At 38.6% G+C, this 23,084-nt stretch overlaps 1 protein-coding gene across 3 annotated transcripts in view; it reads right to left on the reverse strand.

Moving 5' to 3' along the window:
• BTBD9 (BTB domain containing 9) overlaps positions 1-23,084 on the reverse strand; it is a 142,942-nt gene that overhangs the window by 25,935 nt on the left and 93,923 nt on the right. For all 3 annotated transcript variants that reach the window (XM_068157500.1, XM_068157517.1, XM_068157508.1), the window contains exons 9-10: positions 19,341-19,530; positions 6,595-6,702 (exon numbers count right to left, since the gene is read on the reverse strand). In XM_068157500.1, the coding sequence (XP_068013601.1) occupies positions 6,595-6,702; positions 19,341-19,530 (298 nt within the window). The remainder of the gene's footprint in view (positions 1-6,594; positions 6,703-19,340; positions 19,531-23,084) is intronic.

Here is a 23,084-nt window from a genome sequence, read left to right on the forward strand (position 1 = left end):
GCTGCAGAAATGGGCTGCTCATATACCCATCTCAGTGTCTCAAAATTGTAAATTTTGCAATCTCAAGAAGCATTTCCTTATAATTAGAATAGAATAGAATAGAATAGAATAGAATAGAATAGAATAGAATAGAATAGAATAGAATAGAATAGAATAGAATAGAATAGAATAGAATAAACCAGGTTGGAAGAGACCTTCAAGATCATCGCGTCCAACCTATCACCCAACACCACCTAATCAACTAACCCATGTAACCAAGCACCCTGTCAAGTAAATGACAGTAAATTTTATTTTCAGATTTCCTTTCCAGCACCTTCAACATTTCAAAAGGCACAAAGCTTTCACCTTTCCCTAAACCCCACAGTGTTTATATAACCTGACTGCCTTTTCAACTTGGCAGAGATGACAGATTAAGCCAAGAATGAAGGGTACAAAGAGGAAAGGCCAAAGTTTTATGATTAATGTGAGCAATAAGAATATGTAGATCAGATCTTGAAGCTTCAGTATCCAGGAGTACGTAAAATGCAACTTAAATAAAAAAAAGTCAATATCAGAAACTTACTTGGGGGTTGATAAAACAATTAAGCAGCCTCTCCCACTCCTTCAGTACTATCTTTCCCCTCTTCAAACCAAAACAAAAACACATGTACTAAAATGCTCTCCTTTACCTAGCACTTACAGCACAAGCAGTGGTTATATGTGAAGAGTGAGAAGTAGCTTACACTTAAAATGTAATCTCTGAAATAAGAATAATTTGCAAGTTTGCCATTTCATTACAGAAGCCTTAAAAAGTCAAGAATCAAACACATAAAACCCTGGGAGGTTTAATTTATACTGAAATGCCAATATAATAATAAGAATTATTAAAAAATTACAGATAACTAAGGAAATGAATGTTTGTTTGGTTTTTCTTGTACCTATGAGACAGGTACTTTGCACATCCTTAATTATTATTATTTATTTTGAAGAAAATTCCATACCAGTAAGTGCTCACAAATAAATTCAAACTGAATGTATTATCATGGAAAGTCAATATAAACTTCCTGCAATTTCCCAAGGAGAAAACCAGGACTTATTCTAAAACATGATCAACAGAACAGCATAAGCAGAACAAGGCACACTCTTTTCTCCAGAATTTATATTACTGTTTGATGTATTTAAAAAAAGGACACTATCAATAACCAGCTAAACTGAACAGGCATTTGGTAAGATAGGAATGAAGTTGCCCATTCCTAAATACTGTGGGTTTGGAGACCCCTTTAGGATATAATTTTTGTGGACTAAGGGTTTTAAGTCCTCTCCCTGCTTATTTCCAGACAAGAACAAAGCTTCATCAGCAGAGCCTGGCCCTTCACAGCTTTTCTTTTATAAAGCTATTGGTGTGCATTAATGATACACTTCAGGATAGTCATTATCTCAAAGTTTTCTTTCCCCTCTCTCAAAATGTATTTTTTTTTCCCAGATGATATATTACAAATTAATAAAATACACCACTATTTATCTTTGTTAGCTCAACAATTTTTACATGTCTCCAAAGAGACATTTAAGTCTTTGATGGCATGGAAGAAAAATCCAATACCTAATACAAATACTGATACTGTGGCTATGATTTTGTGTTGTTTATTTTCTAATAATCCAAACTGATGTCAGAGTTACTGTGCTGTTTTCTTCTCTCTCCTCACAATAATGTGCATGCAGAAGAGCTGAGAACATGCCAGTCACAAGGCAAGTGGAGCAAAGAAAACCTTCAATGCATGCTGCACACGCAGAGCTGCAGTAAGCATATGGCACAACATTCTGTTCAAGGCTTGTTCAAAGGACCTATCCATGCATTTTTGTGGTGGAAAAGTAACCACAAGGGACCAAAGGTAGATGTGTGGGGGGGGAAAGAAAAATTAACATCTTGCAAACCTTATGATCCTGAATCCGTACTAAGAAACATAACTTAAAATAAATTAGATCTCTTTTCAAGTGAACTAGACTCAGTTAAAATGAAAGCTAACAAATGAAATGTCTAGATAGAGAGTTTTCATACTTCTGAGAGGCTCTTAATGCTCTGAAATAGACTACAACCCTGGTTTCTCTCTGTGAATTCTTAATTCTTTGTGCTAAGTAAGGCAAGCCTGTGAAACTGAAGCTTTTTTCTTCTTTTGCTTTATTAGAATCATTCAAAATGCGAGCATATAAACACATGGAAAAATATGTTCTTCAATGACTATCATTCAGGGCTTTTAAGCTCAACTACATAAAATGATCCTTTTTATCTGTCTGACCTGTTCCAGCAGGCATTACCAGCAGCATAATGAACAGATTAATGAATCTTCAGTTTATTTTTGTGGTGTGAGATTTGAAATTGAGCTTAACAATGTTCCAATTTCCCAGACATCTTGCTTGAGTATATTTAATCTCTGTATGGTATGAGTATGGCTACAGTGAATTCAGCAACTCTCAAGGAGGTTCTTTGATTTCATACACAGAGTTGCTGTGAAATTTGCTTCATGGAAAATAGGGTGAACCATGGCCAAACTATCCTCTGTTTGACAGAAGAGATATGTAATGGTTTGAATCAGAATGAAACGGGTCAAACCGAACCAGTGGGTTAACCTATTTTCCTCAACACACAAGTGAAGGAAAAGTAACACACCAAAAACAGGGGATTGAGACAAACAAAAAAAAAGTGAGATAAGAAGAGAGTTTACTGATCAAAATCAGATAAACATAGTATAAAATGCATAATTACTTCAGCCTATTTGCAGAAAAAGCAAGGCACAAAGCAGCAGCAAGCAGACACAAGTGAGCCAAAAGCCTAAGCCAGAAAACGACTCCCCCATCCCTCCTTGCCCTGCTGCCATCCCAGTGGAAAAAAACCACCACCCAAGAATCTGGAACCCAGAAGCAGCAACCAAACCAGGAAGCCTCCCATGCTATAATCTGAACTTCAAGTCCCATAATATTTTGCTCCAGTCAGCACTTCCACTTTTTGAAGCTGGCATGACTGCAGCATGGTATGAATAACATCAACAGGTTCAACTCCAGGACAACGTGCAAGAACAGTTATGCTGTGAAATTAATTTAATGTAAAATAGGATGAAGTGTAGTCAAAACAACGTTGCAGGTACAAGAGCAGTTCCTTTTATGCTGTTCCATCCCATTACTTGGGAGCTCAAGCTTGAGACAGAATTAAGGTTTACATAAAAATTAGGAAAAATGTTGTTTTCCCATTCTAGGTATGAGAGGGCAGTAGACACAGGCAACACTGATGGCAAGCAACAGCAAAAGCAATGCAAGCATATAGACAAGTTGGGAAAGCAAGAAGGATGAAAAATATTCAAGATATTTTATTACAAGAGAAAATAGTCTTATGGAAATGGTTAAGGAGAAGAATAATGCATGAAAACATGTGATGAAGTTCTAGAGATCATAGAGTGAAGAGAAGGAACTAAAAGAGAATAGGAGGAAAAAACTGCTACACTGGGGCTAAGCATAAGTAACTACAAATAGGATTACATAGCATTCCACATGTGGTTACAAGGAAAGGTATTCACACACTTCACATTATCTCTATGGCTGGTCCTGTAAGAGTATGTCCAGAAAAAAAACCGAGTTTGCCACTAATACTGTGTGAAGCAGAAGTATGTTCTCACTTGAAATTCTTCTACAACATGGAAAACATGCTTCTCTACCTCTGAAAAGTGGTTTAGAACTGTTCAGTGCATGACCTAGATCTCCCTAAGCGTTCTTTACCGGTGACATTATCAAAGGCAATACAGCAGCACCTGAAAATGCACGCAGTGCATCTCACGATAGAAATATGAAACACTGAACATGAGCAGTAAATCCCAATGCTAGAAATTATTCTGGAAAAAATCAGAAGGCAGTTAGTAAATTTTGGTAATTAATCTTGCATCCACATCCCAAAGGGCTTTTCATATGGAAGTACTAATTACATTCATACAAAACCTACACACAAAAAAACAACTGATGGGAACTGAGCTGAGAATTTAGGATCTGAAATAGTTATTATATAATAAAAAAGATAATAAGCAAAGAAAATGTGAGATTAAGCCTGAAAGTTTGTAAACATTTATCATAACAGCAGTATGCTATGAATAACAAACAATGAGTCTAGTGAGACAATGGGAGGGGGATGAAGGGCCAGGGAAGATGTATTCCAATCTTGTAATAAACCTTCTGAAGATGAAGTCATGCCCTCCACAAGAAAATTGCAAAATGTCTCAAACCAGCCGTATGGGTGGTTTACACCAACTCCCTTAGAACTGCCCATCAGTAAACAACATTCATCGTCTCCCAAGTTCTGTCAGAGTATTAGGGCATGCTTACTGCCCATAGATTAGCTCCATTTCACAGTAACTACACAAGAGAACTTGAAAGGATGATACTGAGTTGATAAGCACTGTGTTAGCCTGTTCCATTATTTGTCTTTGCAGGGCCTATTTTATCAAAACTGTCATTAACTCTGAGGTCTGGCTCCTATTGGCCTTTGGTATCTTCTCTTTTTTGTTTGACTTTCAGACTCTCTTTCAGCAAATTCTTCTAACAAGTGCAAGTCTCTACTGCTCAACACTGACACACTCTAGCCCACTTATCATAAATATTTTAAAAAACAGAAAGGAACACAACTGTTTTTCATTACTGTCATACTGTGTAGAGAAAAACAGCTTAATGTGGAAAAGGAAAAAACCAGCCTCCATAGAGCATCTGAAAACTCACAGTTACACAACCAGGATGCATTAATTGGCTCTCACTTCAAGAAGGCACGCAAGCATCCCCTGTGAAGATACTAGGCACTTAGTTTTTGTCTTCAGCCTTTTAAAAGTGGGAGGGACTTACAAGAAACCTGCCAGTCCCTGACTTTGAACATTGAATTGATATTAATTTACAGAAAATACTACATTAAAAATGTCATTAGAACAACCCACATCACCATACTATTAGGTTAAAAGGGAAGTTCATGCTTTGGTAGCCTGCCAAATGCTAACATAAGCTTTTTGAATACAATTTTATTTTCTTTCTCGTTGTTTTGCTTGCCATTTATTAATTATCAAAGATGTTTACTGAGGTCTGCTTGTTGCCTTTATGGATCATCCTACCCCCTGTGCCAGAGAATGAGCAAAATGATTTGGAGACCTCATGCTCGTGAGACAGCCCACTAATCACTTCCACAAAGGACTGTAATTCCCCTGAAAGATCTGGTAGACAGAATGCCACACAGCAAATAGGAAAGGAAACAACTCTTATCTATGTGTCTTTGAAGACAAGAAAGTGAACAGAAGGTATTACTAACAAAGTAAATTTTCTCATTGCTAGCATTTTGTCTCTTCAAGTGCAAGCCCTTGAGAAATTCTCCATCTACTTCCATTTGCTCCTACAGCATATCCTGGATAGGAAAATGAGTTAATTGTTTTTCTGGAGTCTACTACAGTATCTTAAACACAGAACAAATACCAGAAAGGGCAGCTCTAGGATTTCAAGACATCATCAACCACCTAGACTGCACTCACATCTCTAAAATTTATAATAGAAACATGTAGTTTGAAGTATGATTTTTTTGGAAAGAATTTTTATTTGAGCCCCACAGAAATGTATAACGATTCTTGGTTGCCAGCTGCTCTGATAGATACTTCTAGACAAATACAAGCAACCATAGTCCCATGCAAAGACATATCTATTTCTTGTTTTCTTTAAGCAAAGACACATAAGCTTAAGTGATGGCAATTTTTATACCAGTGCAGGATTAGTCCTTTTTGGGTTGGGATGTCTAAGTATTCATAAAAAATTAAATAAATTAGGATTTGGCTGAGATAAAACACAGTTGCAGAATGTTACCAACTAGTAAAAGATTTGTTTCACTTCTTCCAGGTGAGAGGGGTGCAGCAAAACAGAGAACAAAGATGTAAGTATCCTGTTGCTTTCACCCCATTACACTGTAGCCTGGTTAGGGCAAACTGGTGAATACAGGGATCTTTGCCTTCTTAAGAGGCATGCTTTTTTCTATGGAAGGGTCCTGTTCAAAAGCAGTGTGGTCACTGCATGTAAGTCAGGTACTCTGCTTTTGAAGAGACATGGTCAAGCTTAGGTAGCTGTCTGATCTCTTAAGGTTTGGCCCCTACTTTAACTCTCTCCATCCCTTTCCAGTGAGACAGGCATTCAATTAAGCAAATTCTTTACCAAGTATGCTCTCTTTCCTCTCCTGCCATGGTGATTTGACACCAAGGTCACCACAAACACATGAACTTTAGAGAAACGCACTTTACCTTTCAGTGATCACAAAACCAAGGGCACAGTAGGCAGACTGCTTCTAAGAATGAAGAATCAAACTAGTTATTGGAAGGTCCAGTACTGATGCTGCTCCTAGGAATTTGGTTCCGGTTTGAAAGTCTAGATATTCAGCCACACTAGAAATTGCTACCTCCTAAAGTGATATTTACAAGGGTCTAGAATTAGTGATCTGTATATTACTTAATGATCATTCTTTTCACAGTCAAAAAGTCACCTGTAGAAGTACTGAGTAAAAGGATTTTTTTTCAGAGAATCCTGTTCTCTGTGCAAATAAGTGGAAAAAATTGAACTCACTTGCAGGAAATTTTGGTGCGATCAGCTACCATAGTCCACTGCTGCTGATTCGTTGAAACCTCAATGTAGTAGCTGTAGCTCCGATCATCACAGTCCCAAAGGAGCAACCTAAGTACAAAGAAGTTGTGGAGTAAGTAAAATAAACATACAATCTCAGCATTTCTAACTGTTCTAAGGCCAGTAATAGACTTACAGGCTTATAATATTTTTATTAGCATACACCTATTACATTAATCCAATTAGTTTAGCCTTATTTGAATGTCAATGAATGGACTAATTTACTTGGCATGTGGCATTGCTGGCTTTAAACCTGAATCAAACATCTATTTCACAGAATCACCAAGGTTGGAAGAGACCTCAAAGATCATCAAGTCCAACCTGTCACCACTGACCTCATGACTAAACCATGGCACCAAGTGCCACGTCCAATCCCCTCTTGAACACCTCCAGGGACGGTGACTCCACCACCTCCCTGGGCAGCACATTCCAATGGTGAATGACTCTCTCTGTGAAGAACTTTCTCCTCACCTCGAGCCTAAACTTTCCCTGGTGCAGCTTGAGACTGTGTCCTCTTGTTCTGGTGCTGGTTGCTTGAGAGAAGAGACCAACTCCCTCCTGGCTACAGCTACCCTCCAGGTAGTTGGAGAGAGCAATGAGGTCACCCCTGAGCCTCCTCTTCTCCAGGCTAAACAACCCCAGCTCCCTCAGCCTCTACTCATAGGGCTTGTGCTCAAGGCCTCTCACCAGCTTTGTTGCCCTTCTTTGGACATGTTCAAGTATCTCAATGTCCTTCTTAAACTGAGGGGCCCAGAACTGGACACAGTACTCAGAGGTGCAGCCTAACCAGTGCAGAGTATAGGGGCACGACTTCCCTACTCTTGCTGGCCACACTATTCTTGATGCAGGCCAGGATGCCATTGACCTTCTTGGCCACCTGGGCACACTGCTGGCTCATCTTTAAGCGGCTGTCAATCAGCACCCCCAGGTCCCTTTCTGTTTGGCAGCTCTCCAGCCACTCTGATCCCAGCCTGTAGCTCTGCATGAGGTTGCTGTGGCCAAAGTGCAGCACCCAACACTTGGATTTGGACAGGTCAGTTAATAAGGGGAAAGAAAAAAAGAAAAATATTTTGGTGACAATAAAAAATTACACTGTTTTCTTAACTATGTCCTCCCTTTACTATTTTTTTTGTAGACAGAACAAAAATATTTTAAAAACCCCACAACAAGCCACCACAACAACAAAAAAAACCCCAACAAGTAGGGAAGTGGGTGTTTCCAGTCCTGGTTCATCACTACTGAGGAAAAAGGCAATGGATTGTTGACCAATCTGCTAAAAAGATAGAAGAAAAAAGAAGAAAATAAAGGACTCAAGGATTTATTCCATACTCATTCTATGAAACATGCAGCTCCTCAGGAAGGACACTAAGTGATGTATTGAAGAGACTTCCATTTCAATAATTGTCTCTCAGAAGAGAATATTTAAAGCATCAGGGATGTGATTTATCTTAACTGTGTAATTCTCCAAAATAAACATCTGGCAAATGTATCTCCTCTATTTCTTCTCCTCTTTAATTTGAATTAAAGCAAAGCCAGGAACCTTGATTCTCCCCTCCTCCTCAGTGGATGAGATTGAGATCTATGTACTTACAGATATCCAGCACAGAATGACTTCTTCAGGGGGAAAAAAAGAGTAATATATCATTCTATCCAGTGTATTTCTGAACCAGTATGGAGCATAATTTTTTCTCCCAATGAAGCATTTACAAACGGCAAGAAGGTACTATACAACTTAAAGGGCCAGCAGACTGGCCAGAACAGAGGCAGACTCTTCTGCAATTTATTGTTTAGAAACAGTTCAATGTTGTCTGTATTTTGAATAATAGATGTCTTTTTTACTACATTTTATGCAAAACTCATCTGATGTCACTTCACTGATTAGCAGAGTACAATTTAGAAAACCTGACTGCTCTTCTTACTGTTTTCATATAAACTTAATGGCAAATGTGATATAAACATTCAAAAAACCTTTTCTATTTGAATTAGAGGTGACTGAATGCAAACTCACTCTGTGCCCTTGTGGCCAACGGCATCCTGGCACGGTTACTAGGTCAAGAGAGGTTCTCCTCTCCCTCTACTCCACCCTTGTGAGGCTGCATTTGGAATACTGTGTCCAGTTCTGGGCCTTTCAGTTCAAGAATGACAGGGAACTGCTTTAAAGAGTTCAGCTCAGAGCCACAATGATGATGGACGGAGTGGAACATCTCCCTTATGAGGAAAGGCTGAGGGAGCTGTGTCTCTTCACCTTGGGCAAGAGGAGGCTGAAAGGTGACCTCATTAATGTTTATAAATCCATGAAAGATGAGTGTCAGGAGGATGGAGCCTATCCAATGATAGGACAAGGGACAAGGGGTGCAAGCTGGAGCACAGGAGGTTCCATGTAAATGTAAGGAAAATCTTTTTCGCTGTGAGGGCGACAGAACACTGGAACAGGCTGCTCAGAGAGGTTGTGCAGTCTCCCCTGGAGACATTCAAAACCCACCTGGATGTCCTCCTGTGTGACCTACTCTCAGTGATCCTGCTCTGGCAGGAAGGTTGGACTAGATCATCTTTTGAAGTCCCTTCCAACCCCTAATATTCTGTGATTGTGTGTGATTCTGTGATTTTACCATTCTCTGAAATAATGCTCTATTGTCAACCTACCCAGAGCTTTTGAATGGTAATATTTCAACTGGAACAATCCACATTATGTCTGTCATGGGAAATTATATTTTGATTGCTTTTTTTGTTTGTTTAAAGCTCTTGTTGTTAAAGCTCTTATTCTCTGAACTCTTGAAGTCAAGATACTAATGGAAAATAAATACTCTACTGCAATATATTGGCTATTAGAAACTGCTGCTGTCTCCTAATCCTCAGCTTCTTGATGAAGTTAACACTTCCTAGGATTACTGCTTAGATCTATTTGTTACAAAAGAAAACAAATCTTCTAGACTCAAGCACACCTAGCTATCCAAAATAACTATAACTGAAATGATGACCTAAATGATAATAACTACAGCCATATAGAATCATAGAATTAATAAGGTTGGAAAAGACCTCAAACATCATCAAGTCCAACATGTCACCCAACACCTCATGATTACTAAACCACGGCACCAAGTGCCACATCCAAGCCCTTTTTGAACACCTCCAGGGATGGTGACTCCACCACCTCCTGGGGCAGCACATTCCAATGGCCAACAACTCTTTCTATGAAGAACTTTCTCCTCACCTCGAGCCTAAACTTCCCCTGATGCAGTTTGAGACTATGTCCTCGTTCTGGTGCTGGTTGCCTGGGAAAAGAGACCAATCCCCTCCTGGCTTCAACCACCTTTCAGGTAGTTGTAGACAGCAATAAGGTCTCTCCCAAGCCTCCTCTTCTGCAGGCTAAACAACCCCAGCTCCCTCAGCCTCTCTTCATAGGGCTTCTGCTCGAGGCCTCTCCCCAGCCTCATTGCCCTTCTCTAGACATGTTCCAGCAACTCAACATCTTTCCTAAACAGAGGGGCCCAGAACTGGACACAGGACTCAAGGTGTGGCCTAACCAGTGCTGAGTACAGGGGCAGAAACACTTTCCTGCTCCTGCTGGCCACACTATTCCTGATGCAGGCCAGGATGCCATTGGCCTTCTTGGCCACCTGAATCAAGAAGAGCAAAAGCCAGGTAATGCAGGTATCCTGGGTTCTTTCTCCAGCTGTGAGGAAGAACTTCCACAGTTCTACATTTTCCAAAGTAAAATAGGTAAGGATCCTTTAATTGCCAGTTGAAATAGCTGAGACACCAAAAAAACCCCAAAACCAACTTGTGCCACACTACAGACTTTCAAGTTCTCTCTGTAATTGCCACTCAGAAGAGTGGCTCAAGTTTTGTATTATAAACTCCTATCTTTCGGTGGAGAAAATCTTTCCTGCTTTCAGCTGCAACCTCTTATGGGAGAAATAAACCTACAAAAATTGTTCTCACTTTTAACATTTTAAAAAACCAACACTGCTAGAGAAGGAAAATAACCTAGCAAGTTGCTGAAAATAGAATCCTGAACAGAGAGGTGCTGCCCCAACCAGAAGCTAGACTGTCTTTAGAATTTGGTTATTAAGATGTCTGTATCTTTGCCCTAAAAAGTAGTACTATTACCCTCTTTTCAAAACAAACTAATTAACCTTTTTTAAATTATTATTTATTTTATTTTTAGGGATCAAATTTGGTCCACCAGACAAGAGATTTAAAATAAACTCCCTAGGTGCTCTCAACTGAACCCAGCTCATTGGTATTATAAAAAATAAGAAGCTATCAAAAACAGCTTTAAGAAGCTAAAATAAACCACTTTAAACAGAAGCTCTTTAGCACATATTAATACTGTCTATTTGCAAATTTAAAAACTCAGAGATGACTTAGTAAAAAAATAAAAATAGCTGCCTGTGGCATCATGAAAGACTTAACCCTTATTCTACTCAAATCACTCAACTCCAACCCCCCTCTCCCTGGCTTTATCAGATCCTCCACACTCTGCTCTTCTATACTTTGAGGGTCTCCAAATATTGAAGAGACTGAATGAAGTCCATTTCTGGTTAAAAGAAAAGAAAAAGTAATTGGTAACTAGTAATAATCCACAGGTCTTGAATTGATATAACAACTATATTTAAACCAAGTCTTGTAAATGATATAAAGAAGTAAAAGCAAAAGCACACATAAATTTGTTTTCTTTTAAAAAGACTATTAAAACTTAGCTCATTACACTTTTCAATAGGACCCTTTTCATCATGAAGGCTCAGTTGTTGTTTCCTTGATCCATGTTTTCAAAGTTATGATCAAGAGCTTGAATATCAGAAGCACACTAGTGACTGTAATTTCCACTAACAATACTGTAATTAAAATGCAACTGAGTGGTCTTTAGAGCAAAAGCCTAACAGGGCATATGTGTTCCTTTTAAGAATCTGTGCAGTTGATCTCTCCCAAGATAACCTAGCCAACATTAAATAGGTTTAAAGAAAGCATATGGCTTAGAATCATTACAAGCCAAATAATGAGTGAATGAAAGTTGACAGAATCTTTCCCAAAGTGACTTATCATGAATACTAAATGTAAATTTGTGTTTCTTTGGGACTGGTGAAAGAGAATGAAGTAAGTTCTTCAACTCCCTGCAATAACTTTCTTAGGAGACACTGGGGAGGAAGACTAAGGAAAGAACCTACTTAAAACTTATTCTGTGTGGATTACTGCCTAGCTTACCATGGTACAGGAAGGCAAGTTAATTTAGCACGCTTTGGGGCCAGGGTAATTTATAATCAGTAGGTGTTTGTGTTAAATGACAGTCCATGAAGCTGGCCTGTCAAAGAGCTGAAGGAAGGAGTCTTGTGGAACTAAGATGGCCTTGCCTTTGCTAACTGATGAACACGCAATTTCAAAACAGATTTTGAAGGTCAGAGTGACTGAGCGTAGACCTTTAATATTAAAAAGAAAGTTCATTAGGCAAAGCTGGCACCCCTTGGTACGCTAATGAGCCAAACTGAGTAAACACATGACTATGTTACTCAACCCTCCACCAAAATCATGCTACATATCACCTAGAAGTCAGAAGCATCCAGGGCTAGGGCATTACACCCATGAGAGGAACATCTCTTGGTGCGCACACGCACCAGCAGCGGATGGGAAAGACAGAGACAAGGACCGTCAATGGGCCATGCTTCTTTTCCTCCACCCAAAACAGGGACCTGGGGGTACTGGTCGATGGTAGGCTGAACGTGAGCCAGCAGTGTGCCCAGGCAGCCAAGAGGGCCAATGGCATCCTGGCCTGCATCAAGAACAGTGTGGCCAGCAGGAGCAGGGAGGTCATTCTGCCCCTGTACACTGCACTGGTTAGGCCACACCTCGAGTACTGTGTCCAGTTCTGGGCGCCTCAGTTCAGGAAGGATGTTGACTTCCTGGAACATGTCCACAGAAGGGCAATGAAGATGGTGAGAGGTTTGGTACACAAGCCTTATGAGGAGAGACTGAGGGAGCTGGGGTTGCTTAGCCTGGAGAAGAGGAGACTCAGGGGTGACCTTATTGCTCTCTACAACTACCTGAAGGGAGGTTGTAGACAGGCGAAGGTTGTTCTCTTCTCCCAGGCAGCCAGTACCAGAACAAGAGGACACAGTCTCAGGCTGCACCAGGGGAGGTTTAGACTGGATGTTAGAAAGAAGTTCTACACAGAAAGAGTGATTGTCCATTGGAATGGGCTGCCTGGGGAGGTGGTGGAGTTGCCATCATTGGAGGTGTTCAGGAGGAGACTTGATAGGATGCTTGGTTACATGGTTTAGTTATTTAGGTGGGTTGGATTGGTTGATGGGTTGGACACAATGATCATGAAGGTCTCTTCCAAACTGGTTTATTATTCTATTCTATTATTCTAAATGACCTTTCTTGGTATGGATTGCACCTTCAATCTCCAGCTTAACTTTTGCTGCATTTCTATTACAATTACAATATTGAAGCTGTTTCAAAGGTTTGTGTCTCCAACTTTGTCAGATGCTGCATGTGATTTAACAATCCTGAGATAATTTTGTAGTCAGTGCATTTATCACCAGTAATCCCAAATCTGTTGTATCTTTCACTCTAATAAATTAAACAATTTGATTGTTTTAGCCTCCTGAACCTGTGTCAGTGCAAGTCCTTATTGGGATACTGAAAAAAGACAGGCAAATGTTACTATTGCCAAATGGTTCCAGTAACAGTCCTGGATTGAAAGACAGGCAGACTTTGCCATCTTACCCTTAATGTGACACCTTTCTGGATAAGTAATGGAAAACTTTCAGGTGATTATATGAATATTCAGCAGTGCACACTAAGCACCAGGGTAACTTTTTAGGCCAGGTGCAATAGTCTTTGAAACATTCCAGGCAAGCTACCAAGCTAAAGTTTTTTAACAAAGCTATGTTTTCCTAAGATAAAGGTTGAATGACTGGAAGGAGAATATTCCACTTAAGAAGTCAGAACTACAGTCATTAGAAATGCAGCTTCCTAGGACTTCCCACATAAGAATAAAAAGCTCTTGTTAGTAAATCTTGCCCTCAGGATTGAGAAGGAAAAGCTAAATGAAGCTTTATCTACTTCACTCCCTGCAACATCATGAGATTTAAACGTATTTCTCTTATGCCACTTCTCTGGGTATCTAAAAGTCTAAGACTGTTAATAATTTAATACGCTACTGTTATCTGCATCATGTTTACAATGCCTCATTTTACAAAATGAAAGCTTTTCAAATATAAAAAACCCTTCCCTATTACAGATGTAGGAAATTGATTATATTGGCTGCCTGTTAAAAGATGTTGTAGTACTTTTTTGAACAGTATTTCCGTAAATGTCATGCTCTGATCTATCTGCTTGCTCTACTATTAGATGTCTGCAGAAAAGCCTGCCACTGTTTAGTTCAGAATGCTGCACAACTACATTTACTCAAGGTGTTAGCAGAAGACCAAACACTAACAGCCAATGAACCTGAAAGGATGATACCTGCATTTTGAATGTCAGTCATTATCACACACAGTATAAACATCTGATAGTACTGTGTTCATAAACCATTTGCATACTAACAGGAACACAAGAGACAGAAATTAAAATGTGAGGCAGTGACACTTGTTGAATGCTGAGGAAAGCAATCTTTTCATACAATTGTCTCTGTGTTTTCGCCTCCAGTTTTCTTTCTTTCATTTTCTGCAGGCATTTATGTTTCAGTAGTGCTCTTGCAGGAAATTAATCTTTCTTTGCCATCTTACAAAGGAGATGCAATTCCTACATATTTGGTATGTGCTTTTATGACCGTTTATTCTGAGTTATGATTTCATTCTCAAATGAGGCAAGCACAGAAAATGAGAAGCAAAGACAGACAAACTTCACAAGCAGAAGTGGTATGGCACATTAAAACGCTCAAGAGATTTGTATGATGATAGTATAAGTAAAGAGAAAACACATTAAATCTAGATGGTATAATTTGTTAATTTAAGAATTACCCTGACTATGAAAATCAAACCAATTTGTTATTACATATTTATATTAGTAATAAAGGCTTCAAATAGATTTAACTGGTATAAGTAGTCAATTTACCTTCTCCAAGATGCAAAATATTTCTCTTTAGCATGAAAACCTCTATCAGACAGAAAAATATCTGTCTCACTCCACTATAGATTATAATAGATTCAGTTTGTTTGGGGTTTTGGTTGGGGTTTTTTTTGTTAGTTTGGTTGGTTTTCCCCCCCAATATTAATTAAAAAACCAAAACAACCACCCAACATACACCATGAAGTTATCAGCTAAAAACTGTAGCATAATAGCATTACATTTCTATTTCAGTTAAGTGCAGAAAAAGTTAGAGTTAGATATGGTAGTCTTTTCAATATTAGTTTGAGTCATTTAAAGTTAAATTATTTTACTATGTTAAACACAGCAACTGCTGTCTTTCTGATGCTAATTAAATATAGCTGTTTCTCTGTCATGAGTAAGGGTCTTCTCGGAAAGGAAAACTGGCATGGTTATTTTCTGTCCAGACAGGCAACAATGTGGAAAAAGTTTCTGTAATATTTTCATTGCTAATTGTTCCTATTTATCAACATTCCATTTTGTAAGCTACTCCGAGTATGATTCTTAATAACAGAATAAACCTCTTCAAGGAAAAAAAAACAGTTTTACTTTCTATAATCTGAATAAAATGTAAAATAAAAGAATAGTATAGTAAGAGGTGGAAAGGACCTTGAAAGGTCATCCAGTCCAACTCTCATGCTTTCCAGGTCTTTTCTATTGAAAACTACTAAGTACAGACTGCCCTTACATCTATTTCAGGGCTTGGATAAAATTATGATGTGAAGGTCAAGAGCTCTAAGTTTATATACAAATTCCTAAAGAAGTATTTAACATTAATAAGGTTTCAACATGGTTTCTCTCCATCCAAGGTGAGATGTTACTTCAAACGGGTAGACTACAATATGGCTAAAAATTAGCTAGATTGTTTAGTTCAACAGCATGTGGTTAACAGTTATTCATCCACCTGGAGACTGGATGCAAGATGAATTTCTCCAGTCTGTTCTGAGATCTATCCTGTTTATTGACACCCTGGGCAAGAAGATGGAATGAGTCCTCATCAAGCATAGAGATGACAGCAAACTGTACAGTGCTATCACTACACTCAAGAGTATGGTTGCCATTCAGGAGTACTGTTTGCCAGCCACTGAGAAGACTAAGGACCCAGGTAAAAAAGAATCTAATGAAATTCAACAAGTTCAAAGGCAAAATCCTGTTCCTCATACAGACTAGTCCTCTGTGGCAGTAAATGCTACAAACTGACTGGTTGTGCTAAAAAGGACACAGGAAATCAGTTAAATGGAAGATGCCATTAGTTGCATGTGTGAAGGCTAGCAGCACAGGGAGCAATGGGAACTGAGCCAGCAGAACAAGTAAAATCTGATTATTCTACTTTACTTGATGCCTGTTAGATCACACCTGGCATACCACATTGCATTTTTGACACAAATACATTTATAAATCCGAGCATGGACACCAGAGGGCCATCAAGATGATCACAATGTTGGAGTACACTGTGCAAGAGACCAAGGAAATTGGCTTATTTAGCCTAAGAAGGCTTGAGGTCAGGGAGAAAGAAACCTAACAGCATTTTTCAGTACCTGAGAAGAAACTGAGCCAGACTCTTTACTGAGGTATATAATAGGAAAAACAAAAGTCAACAGTCAAAAGTTGAACCAGGACATTCTAGATGGGCTGAAGGCATAGAAAACCAGCAACTGCATGGAAACAAACAAACAGAATCCAATAATAAAGTAGTGTACTGTGAGGATGATTAAACATTGGAACAGGCTAACCAGAGAGGTCATGCAAATTTCTTCCTTGGAGCTCTTCAAGACCTGAATGTATAAAGTCATGGGTAGGAAGATCTTTCTCGATAGCAAACCCTCTTTTGAGGAACAGGCTGGGCTAGATGTCTTCCTCAAGTCCCTTCCAACTTGAGTGGTTCTAAAATTCCAAGACAATGTGATGACTTTTGCAGAAAGTATGCATACAAGATAGTCTCCTGTAACATTAAGCTCTCTATGCATTTCTAATGTCTATTCAAGCACCAAGAGTTCTGCTTTTCTTACCCAGAATTTAGTTGCCATGGTAACATGTTCTGTCTTAGAGTCTCTCTCCAGTGGTATTCCAATTTCTGTAGACTAAAGGCAGCTACTACCCTTTTTTCAAAAGCTCATATATTTACTCTTTCTGATACAAATATATGTAATGACACATTCATGACTATGAACTTAAAAGATATGTACTTTAATTCCTAATTATTCATTTAGAATCCAAACCCACAGGTCTAATGACTCATTTCCTGGGGGCAGCACAATTGATGTTATTTTGCAGTCACGGTGTACAGCCAGCCTGAAGAAAACGCTCCTGGAAATTTTTTTCTATTTGGTGGGAGGGTGAGATCAAGGGAGTTTTCAAGCAAGCAAACAGCAAGAGAACAGGCAATAAATACAGTTCAATCAGTTGTGGAAATACTCTGTTCAAAAATTCTCTGGCTTTCACTAAGATAAAATATTAAAACTTTTTGCTCTAATCTATGTTTATTTGTAATTTGATTTCTGTACAAATCTCAGGTTACCTGGTGCTAAATAAAGAATCCTTTGTCACTATCTTTAGTGTTGTACAACACAGGAACTGTTACAGAGCCTTGACAAATTTGTAGCTGCCACACACTGAACCCTCACTTCCCCACTTGAAGCGGCATCATTTTGTTGTCTGTCTATGGTTTGCAACAAATATGGCTACAACCCAAAAGAATTGTTCTTCTGGGCAGAATGCAAAAAGAAAAAGATGACACAATGCTAGCATTTCTGTCTCTAGGCAATGCAGGTGGTCTCCTCTGTTAGAAGATACCCTACATGATGATCATTATTATTGTTTTTTAAGGCAAGCTATTCATCTTTTCAAGATCCCTTCCAACCCAAACTATTTTATGAATTTTGTTTGTAGTACACATATAGGAAAGACAAGATTCTGACCCTCTATCTGTGCAATGCAATGCCACATGAATTATCAAATGCTTATTAGTTCTAAATTATGTAATGCTTGGTGTTTGTTTGGTAAAAATTTGTTCTACATTCTTGCTAATTATACAATTACCATTTCTTGGCATCTAACATATTATTTGATAATGAGACTTATTAAAAATCTCCTGCTAAACAATAAACACTAGCATACTATTTAGTACAGGAAAATAGGGGGTTTGCACTGATTTGACAAGTTGGCATGATTCACCAATTGAAAGATAGCAGAAAATAGCAAGACAGGAATACAGAGACTATGAAATGAGGAACTATGCATCTTAGTTAATATATTCTTCTCTTACTCCTTTATGTGCCTAAAGCTTCTTCTGCTCCTTAAATTTAAGTTTAAAGTGGCATGAAAATGATGTAATTATATTTTCAATTACCTTGGAGTACTGTGTCTTCTTAGTTTTCTACTTGAGATGCACTTCTTAATTGAACATTAAAACCACCAAGCTCAAAAGCATAAAATACTGTGTGGAAATCTGCCAGTTATACTCAATTTGTTTCACACAGTGAGAACAATGATGGAATAACATTACATATAACATCTATAGCTAATATACATACAACACAGTACGTTGGTTAGGTTAGAGATTTGCCTGAATATCTGATTTTAAACTCCATCTTCAAAGTTTTATAACCACCATAACAATGCCACAAGCCAAAACAGGAACCAGAAACCAGCACTTATGAAAGAAATTTCAAGTCTCACTTGCGCATCAGTCAGTTTGAAGAGGCAACTCCAACAAGAGTAAGGCACTGACCTAGTTCCCAGCAATACACACAGATGTACATGGTCTCTGTGGCAAGCCACTACCTCATGTTGGGTTTCAACCTTTGCTTACTGGTACTCCAATTTCAGAAACCTCTTTTTTTTTTTTTTTTTGTCATTAAGTCCATGACAACATACTCTAAATTTACAGAGAACGGGAAGCCGTTGGGATGATGTTTTGTATATCTGATTTTAGGACATAAAAATCATTTACAGTCAGAGAGTCTGAAGCTGGCAAGAATATTTTCGCTTTTGACTGCAAACAATCATGATCTCCAAAGTTATTACATTAGCCAGAAACGTATTCTTTGTATGCATTCAGATATTCACTGCACAAACAGCACAATGAACTTCAATTGAGATCTAAACACGTTCATTAACCCAAAGACTGTAAAGCAGTATTCAAATTATTGTACCCTTAATATACACTCGATGTTCAAGTTAGAACTGATACTAACTGTAGAGTGAAAATGAAACCTGGCTGGCTTGAGATGATGGCTTTCTTCACTAAATGTTTCCACAATGAGCTGGATATGAGGAACTACACCCTATTTGAAGTGAGGCTGCAATTAAATTTTTACTTTAATATAAGCACATATGTCTAATCTTACAATTTGACTTCTACTATTATTATGCCTCTGAAATGTAATATTTTCTGGAATTGTGCTGCTGATCTCAACACATAATTCACACATTCAAATTTTTAACACGCCTGTTATACAGAAGAAGCCAAATGACAATTATTAAATTAGACCTTTAGTTACTGTCATTTCCACATGCCATATATTCTAAACAGAGTAACTGAGCTCAGTAAAAGCTTCATTGTTGCACTTAATTTAGAGAAAAATAAACCCTCTTACCGTATTGATCCAATCATGTAGGGCTGCGCTAGCTGTACTACAATAGCTCCGCTCCCGAGCTGGTGGCATGTGTACCCAGAGTCCCAGTCGTAGTTTTTTATGTCTCCATTCAACAGGGCATTGCGACTGCGACTTACACCCTCAATCACACTGGCACACTCGGCAATTGTTGCAACATTTTCAGTGGGAACTGTGAATTAAAAACACAAAGACGAGAGACATGCAGTCAGAAAACGGTTTGGGTGTCAATGGTCTTTATTTCTGTCAAAGAAATGGGACAAAGAAAAAGAAAAGGATGAAAGTATGATGACCATGAGGAAATCTAACTCTTATTTAACACGAACTATGAAGCACAATCAAGTGACACAGATAATTTGTATAGCATTGATTCAAAAATAGCTCAGTAAATTAGCAGAGAGACTTGTCTCGGTGATATGAAAGCACTCTTATAATACCATTGGGAAAAAAATAATCTTGACCAGCAACACTCAGGAAATTTTCAAACAGTTTATTCTGTCCTCATGATGAAAATTCCCTCCCCACCACCACCCCCACTTAAAAAAATAAAAAAGAAAGAAAGAAAAGGGGGCAGTGGGGAGCAGGGGAGAAAAATACTGGGAGATAGTTCAAAGCACCGTAGGAAGGCAGGACTCGGTCCTCAAAGGCTTGAAGTCTTACAACTCAGGAGACTCATCATGCACCTGTTCATAGCTCTGACAGTGATAGGAAACTGCACTCAAGAATTTAGAAAATAAAAATGCTTTTCAATGTTTACAAAATCTTTCAATACAACATGGGACTACAAGAGGGAAGGAGAGACCAATAGGTCTGCCAGACAAAACGGAACAACAAGCACAGAAGTATTTTGCATTCAAGAGTCAGGAAAAAGGTAAGATTGAATGCCACAAAAAAGGAAATTATAATATCCCAATAGCAAAAGAATAAAACTAATTGGAACCCATTTCCTTGAAAAAGGAAGCCCAAAACACAGGATAATGGCTTTCCTCCAGGGGACAGTGAGGGAATGATCCATACTACTTCTCCTTCTCTGCACGCCTCCCATTATTTTCATCCGAGATCTGGATAATTCTTTTTGCTACCCTACATGCAGCCATAAAAAAATGCCAGCATGCGGTAGCCTGCTATGCTAAAGAAAGTCAAAGGTATTACTACAGAATATCAGATCTGCCTTCTTTCATTCATCTTATATACAGTTATTTGAGTACTACAGAGTAAAGGAGAAAGTTAGGAAACTCACTGAATTTTCAGACTAGTAATAGCATTCCTCGGGAAAGTCAAGACAAGAGGAAGGAAGTTTCAATTAAAAGAAAAATAAAACAAAAGGCAAGATTACAACTCAGGCAAGTGCTAAGTCTTGTGCTACGATATCTACAATGAACTCTTTCTTTCACCTCTACAACATTTCTTACTATCACTGTACACATCCAACACCATGGGCCACATTTCTGCATCATCTACTTTCAGTTGCTCCTCCTCCCCGGTAGGTACATCCAAAAGGGAAGGTACTAGCTTGGACTACTGCTCTTTGAAACCAAAGTAGATAAATGATACTATAACCCTTTACTATGTGTTTTTAGAAGCAGTGCAACATTACATACTTGGCAATAAAAGTGTAGTGGTGGTGTTGTTACTCTTTAGCAAAAGATGTAACTGTAGCATTGGTTCCCAGAAGACTTTCCAAGGAGAGGAGTGCTCTTCTTGTATTTACTTAGTCTAACTTAATCTAAATTAAATCCAATGATAAGTAGTTTCCCCATAACCTTAAAAACAACAGAATTCATAACACACCTAAACTTTGACATTATTTCAGCAATTTCATCAAAGATCAAGACAACAGCAGCTCCTTTAGGAGCACACTGTAAGGAGGCGTATTTTCTTGTGCATACAGGACTCTTCCAGTACTGTTACTCAAGTGTTTCAACACTTATTTTTTTGGAATTATCTGTTATTTTCCTATGTTAATATTTAATCAAGTATGTCACTTTCTTTCTGCCTCTAATTCAGAGAAAACCCCAAGCATTTTGATCCTCACATTCCAGGAAGGAATGACAGATGAACATTAAAAAAAGCTATTTAAGATGCCCTTGTCAGGTCCAGCACTTGCCTCAACAGCTCAGATTTTAGCCAGACTCTTCAACTTCTCAAACTCTCTCTAGAGATTCTCGTTCTCAATCAGAAAAACATTAATATTAACCAGGCTGAAAAATTATGCTCTCTAAACATCTAAAAGTCAAGGTTGCTGTTGAGCCCTTTTTTTCAAATGTTTGTCCCAGTTTGAAGGCAGATCCTCCCTTGCCTCCCACCGGGGCAGAAAAATGAGACTCAAACAAATGGATTACAGAAGTGACAGAAAGTTTAAATGGAAAAGCAGTGAGTGTTTTAGAGAGAACCACAAGCATAGTGACAAAGGAAGATCCCAAGCATACCCAGAAACATCCCAGCACTCCCCTTCTCCCTACCTGAGAGTACACCCAAAACCCCAGGGCTGTTTCTTCCCCCCCTCCACTGTTAGGCTAATCTCAGCTGGCCAGATCTGAGATTGCCCTTCCCTGTTCTCCTCTTGGCATTAGGCATATCCAGGCCTAAGAGGCCTTGAGATAACTCCTCTTCCATTACCAGATAGGGAGCATCTCCCACGGGAGCAGCAAGGGAAGAAAGAGGAAGTGTGAGACCTTGCAGATGGATATATAGGGAGCAGGACATTATGGGTATGCAATATGCAGCTTCCTGTGTCCACCCACTGGGCTGCACACCTGGGGCACCAGAGGCGCACCCTGTAGGGCAGCAGCAGGAGGCACCCAGCCCAAACTGCCACAATGTTAAAAGCATTTACTGTTTTATCTCAACGACAAAAAAATCTTTCAGCACAGGCTGTACTGAAAAAAAACCCTCTGTATGTCGGCCTCTGATAAAGGACAACCAATCTCTGTGGTAATGCAATTTAAAAGAGAATGGAAGAAATAAAAGTTACTCAAGACAACGCTCAACAAAATTTCCAAATTCACACTACCTAATTCCACACTTTTTTTTTTTTTTTTTTTAAATCAGGAAAAGAACAACAAGCAAGAACAAGAACTGAATAAAAGAATCAGAAATACAGAAGACTTAAAACCAATACTATTTTAATTTTCACAAGAAAATAAATGATAAACAGTACAGATACAAATGTACCACTTGAAGGCTATTGCACATTAATAACTTTAGCACTTTTAATTGTTGTGGGTGAAGTGTGTATTTAAAATACTACAATGTCTGAAAATAGACTAAATGTAAGCATGTGAAATTTCAAAACTAACTGTAAGTGTCTCCAGCACCTTAAAAAAGAAGTAACATTGTATTCACAGCTAGGATTCTGTGTTTCAAGTGTGCCAGTGGTGTCAGGAGCATAAGCTTAAGAAAGCCACCAACCAACTGAAACATAATAAAAGACACAAGGGGGAAAAAAGTGCAAGCTTGTTGCCAACTAATAACCCAAGGCAACGGAAAACAGCAGTTTCTGAAAAATCTACTGCACTATCAAATGTACTACCATCCTGTTTTCTCATAAAAAATATTACTAAGACCATCATATTATTATTCTAGAAATGCCTTGATTCTCTATTTCTGAAAAAAAGACACTAAGAAATTCCCAGATTCTTAGGGGGGAGCAGGTGGTAGACATTAAAAGTACTTCACTGGGAACAATCTGAGCAAGGGAAAGACTAACAATGCAAACGAAGAATA

The sequence above is a fragment of the Melanerpes formicivorus genome, unplaced genomic scaffold (assembly GCF_026170545.1).
Source record: "Melanerpes formicivorus ecotype bairdi unplaced genomic scaffold, bMelFor1.0.p_v2 SCAF_2, whole genome shotgun sequence".
Taxonomy (NCBI): domain Eukaryota; kingdom Metazoa; phylum Chordata; class Aves; order Piciformes; family Picidae; genus Melanerpes; species Melanerpes formicivorus.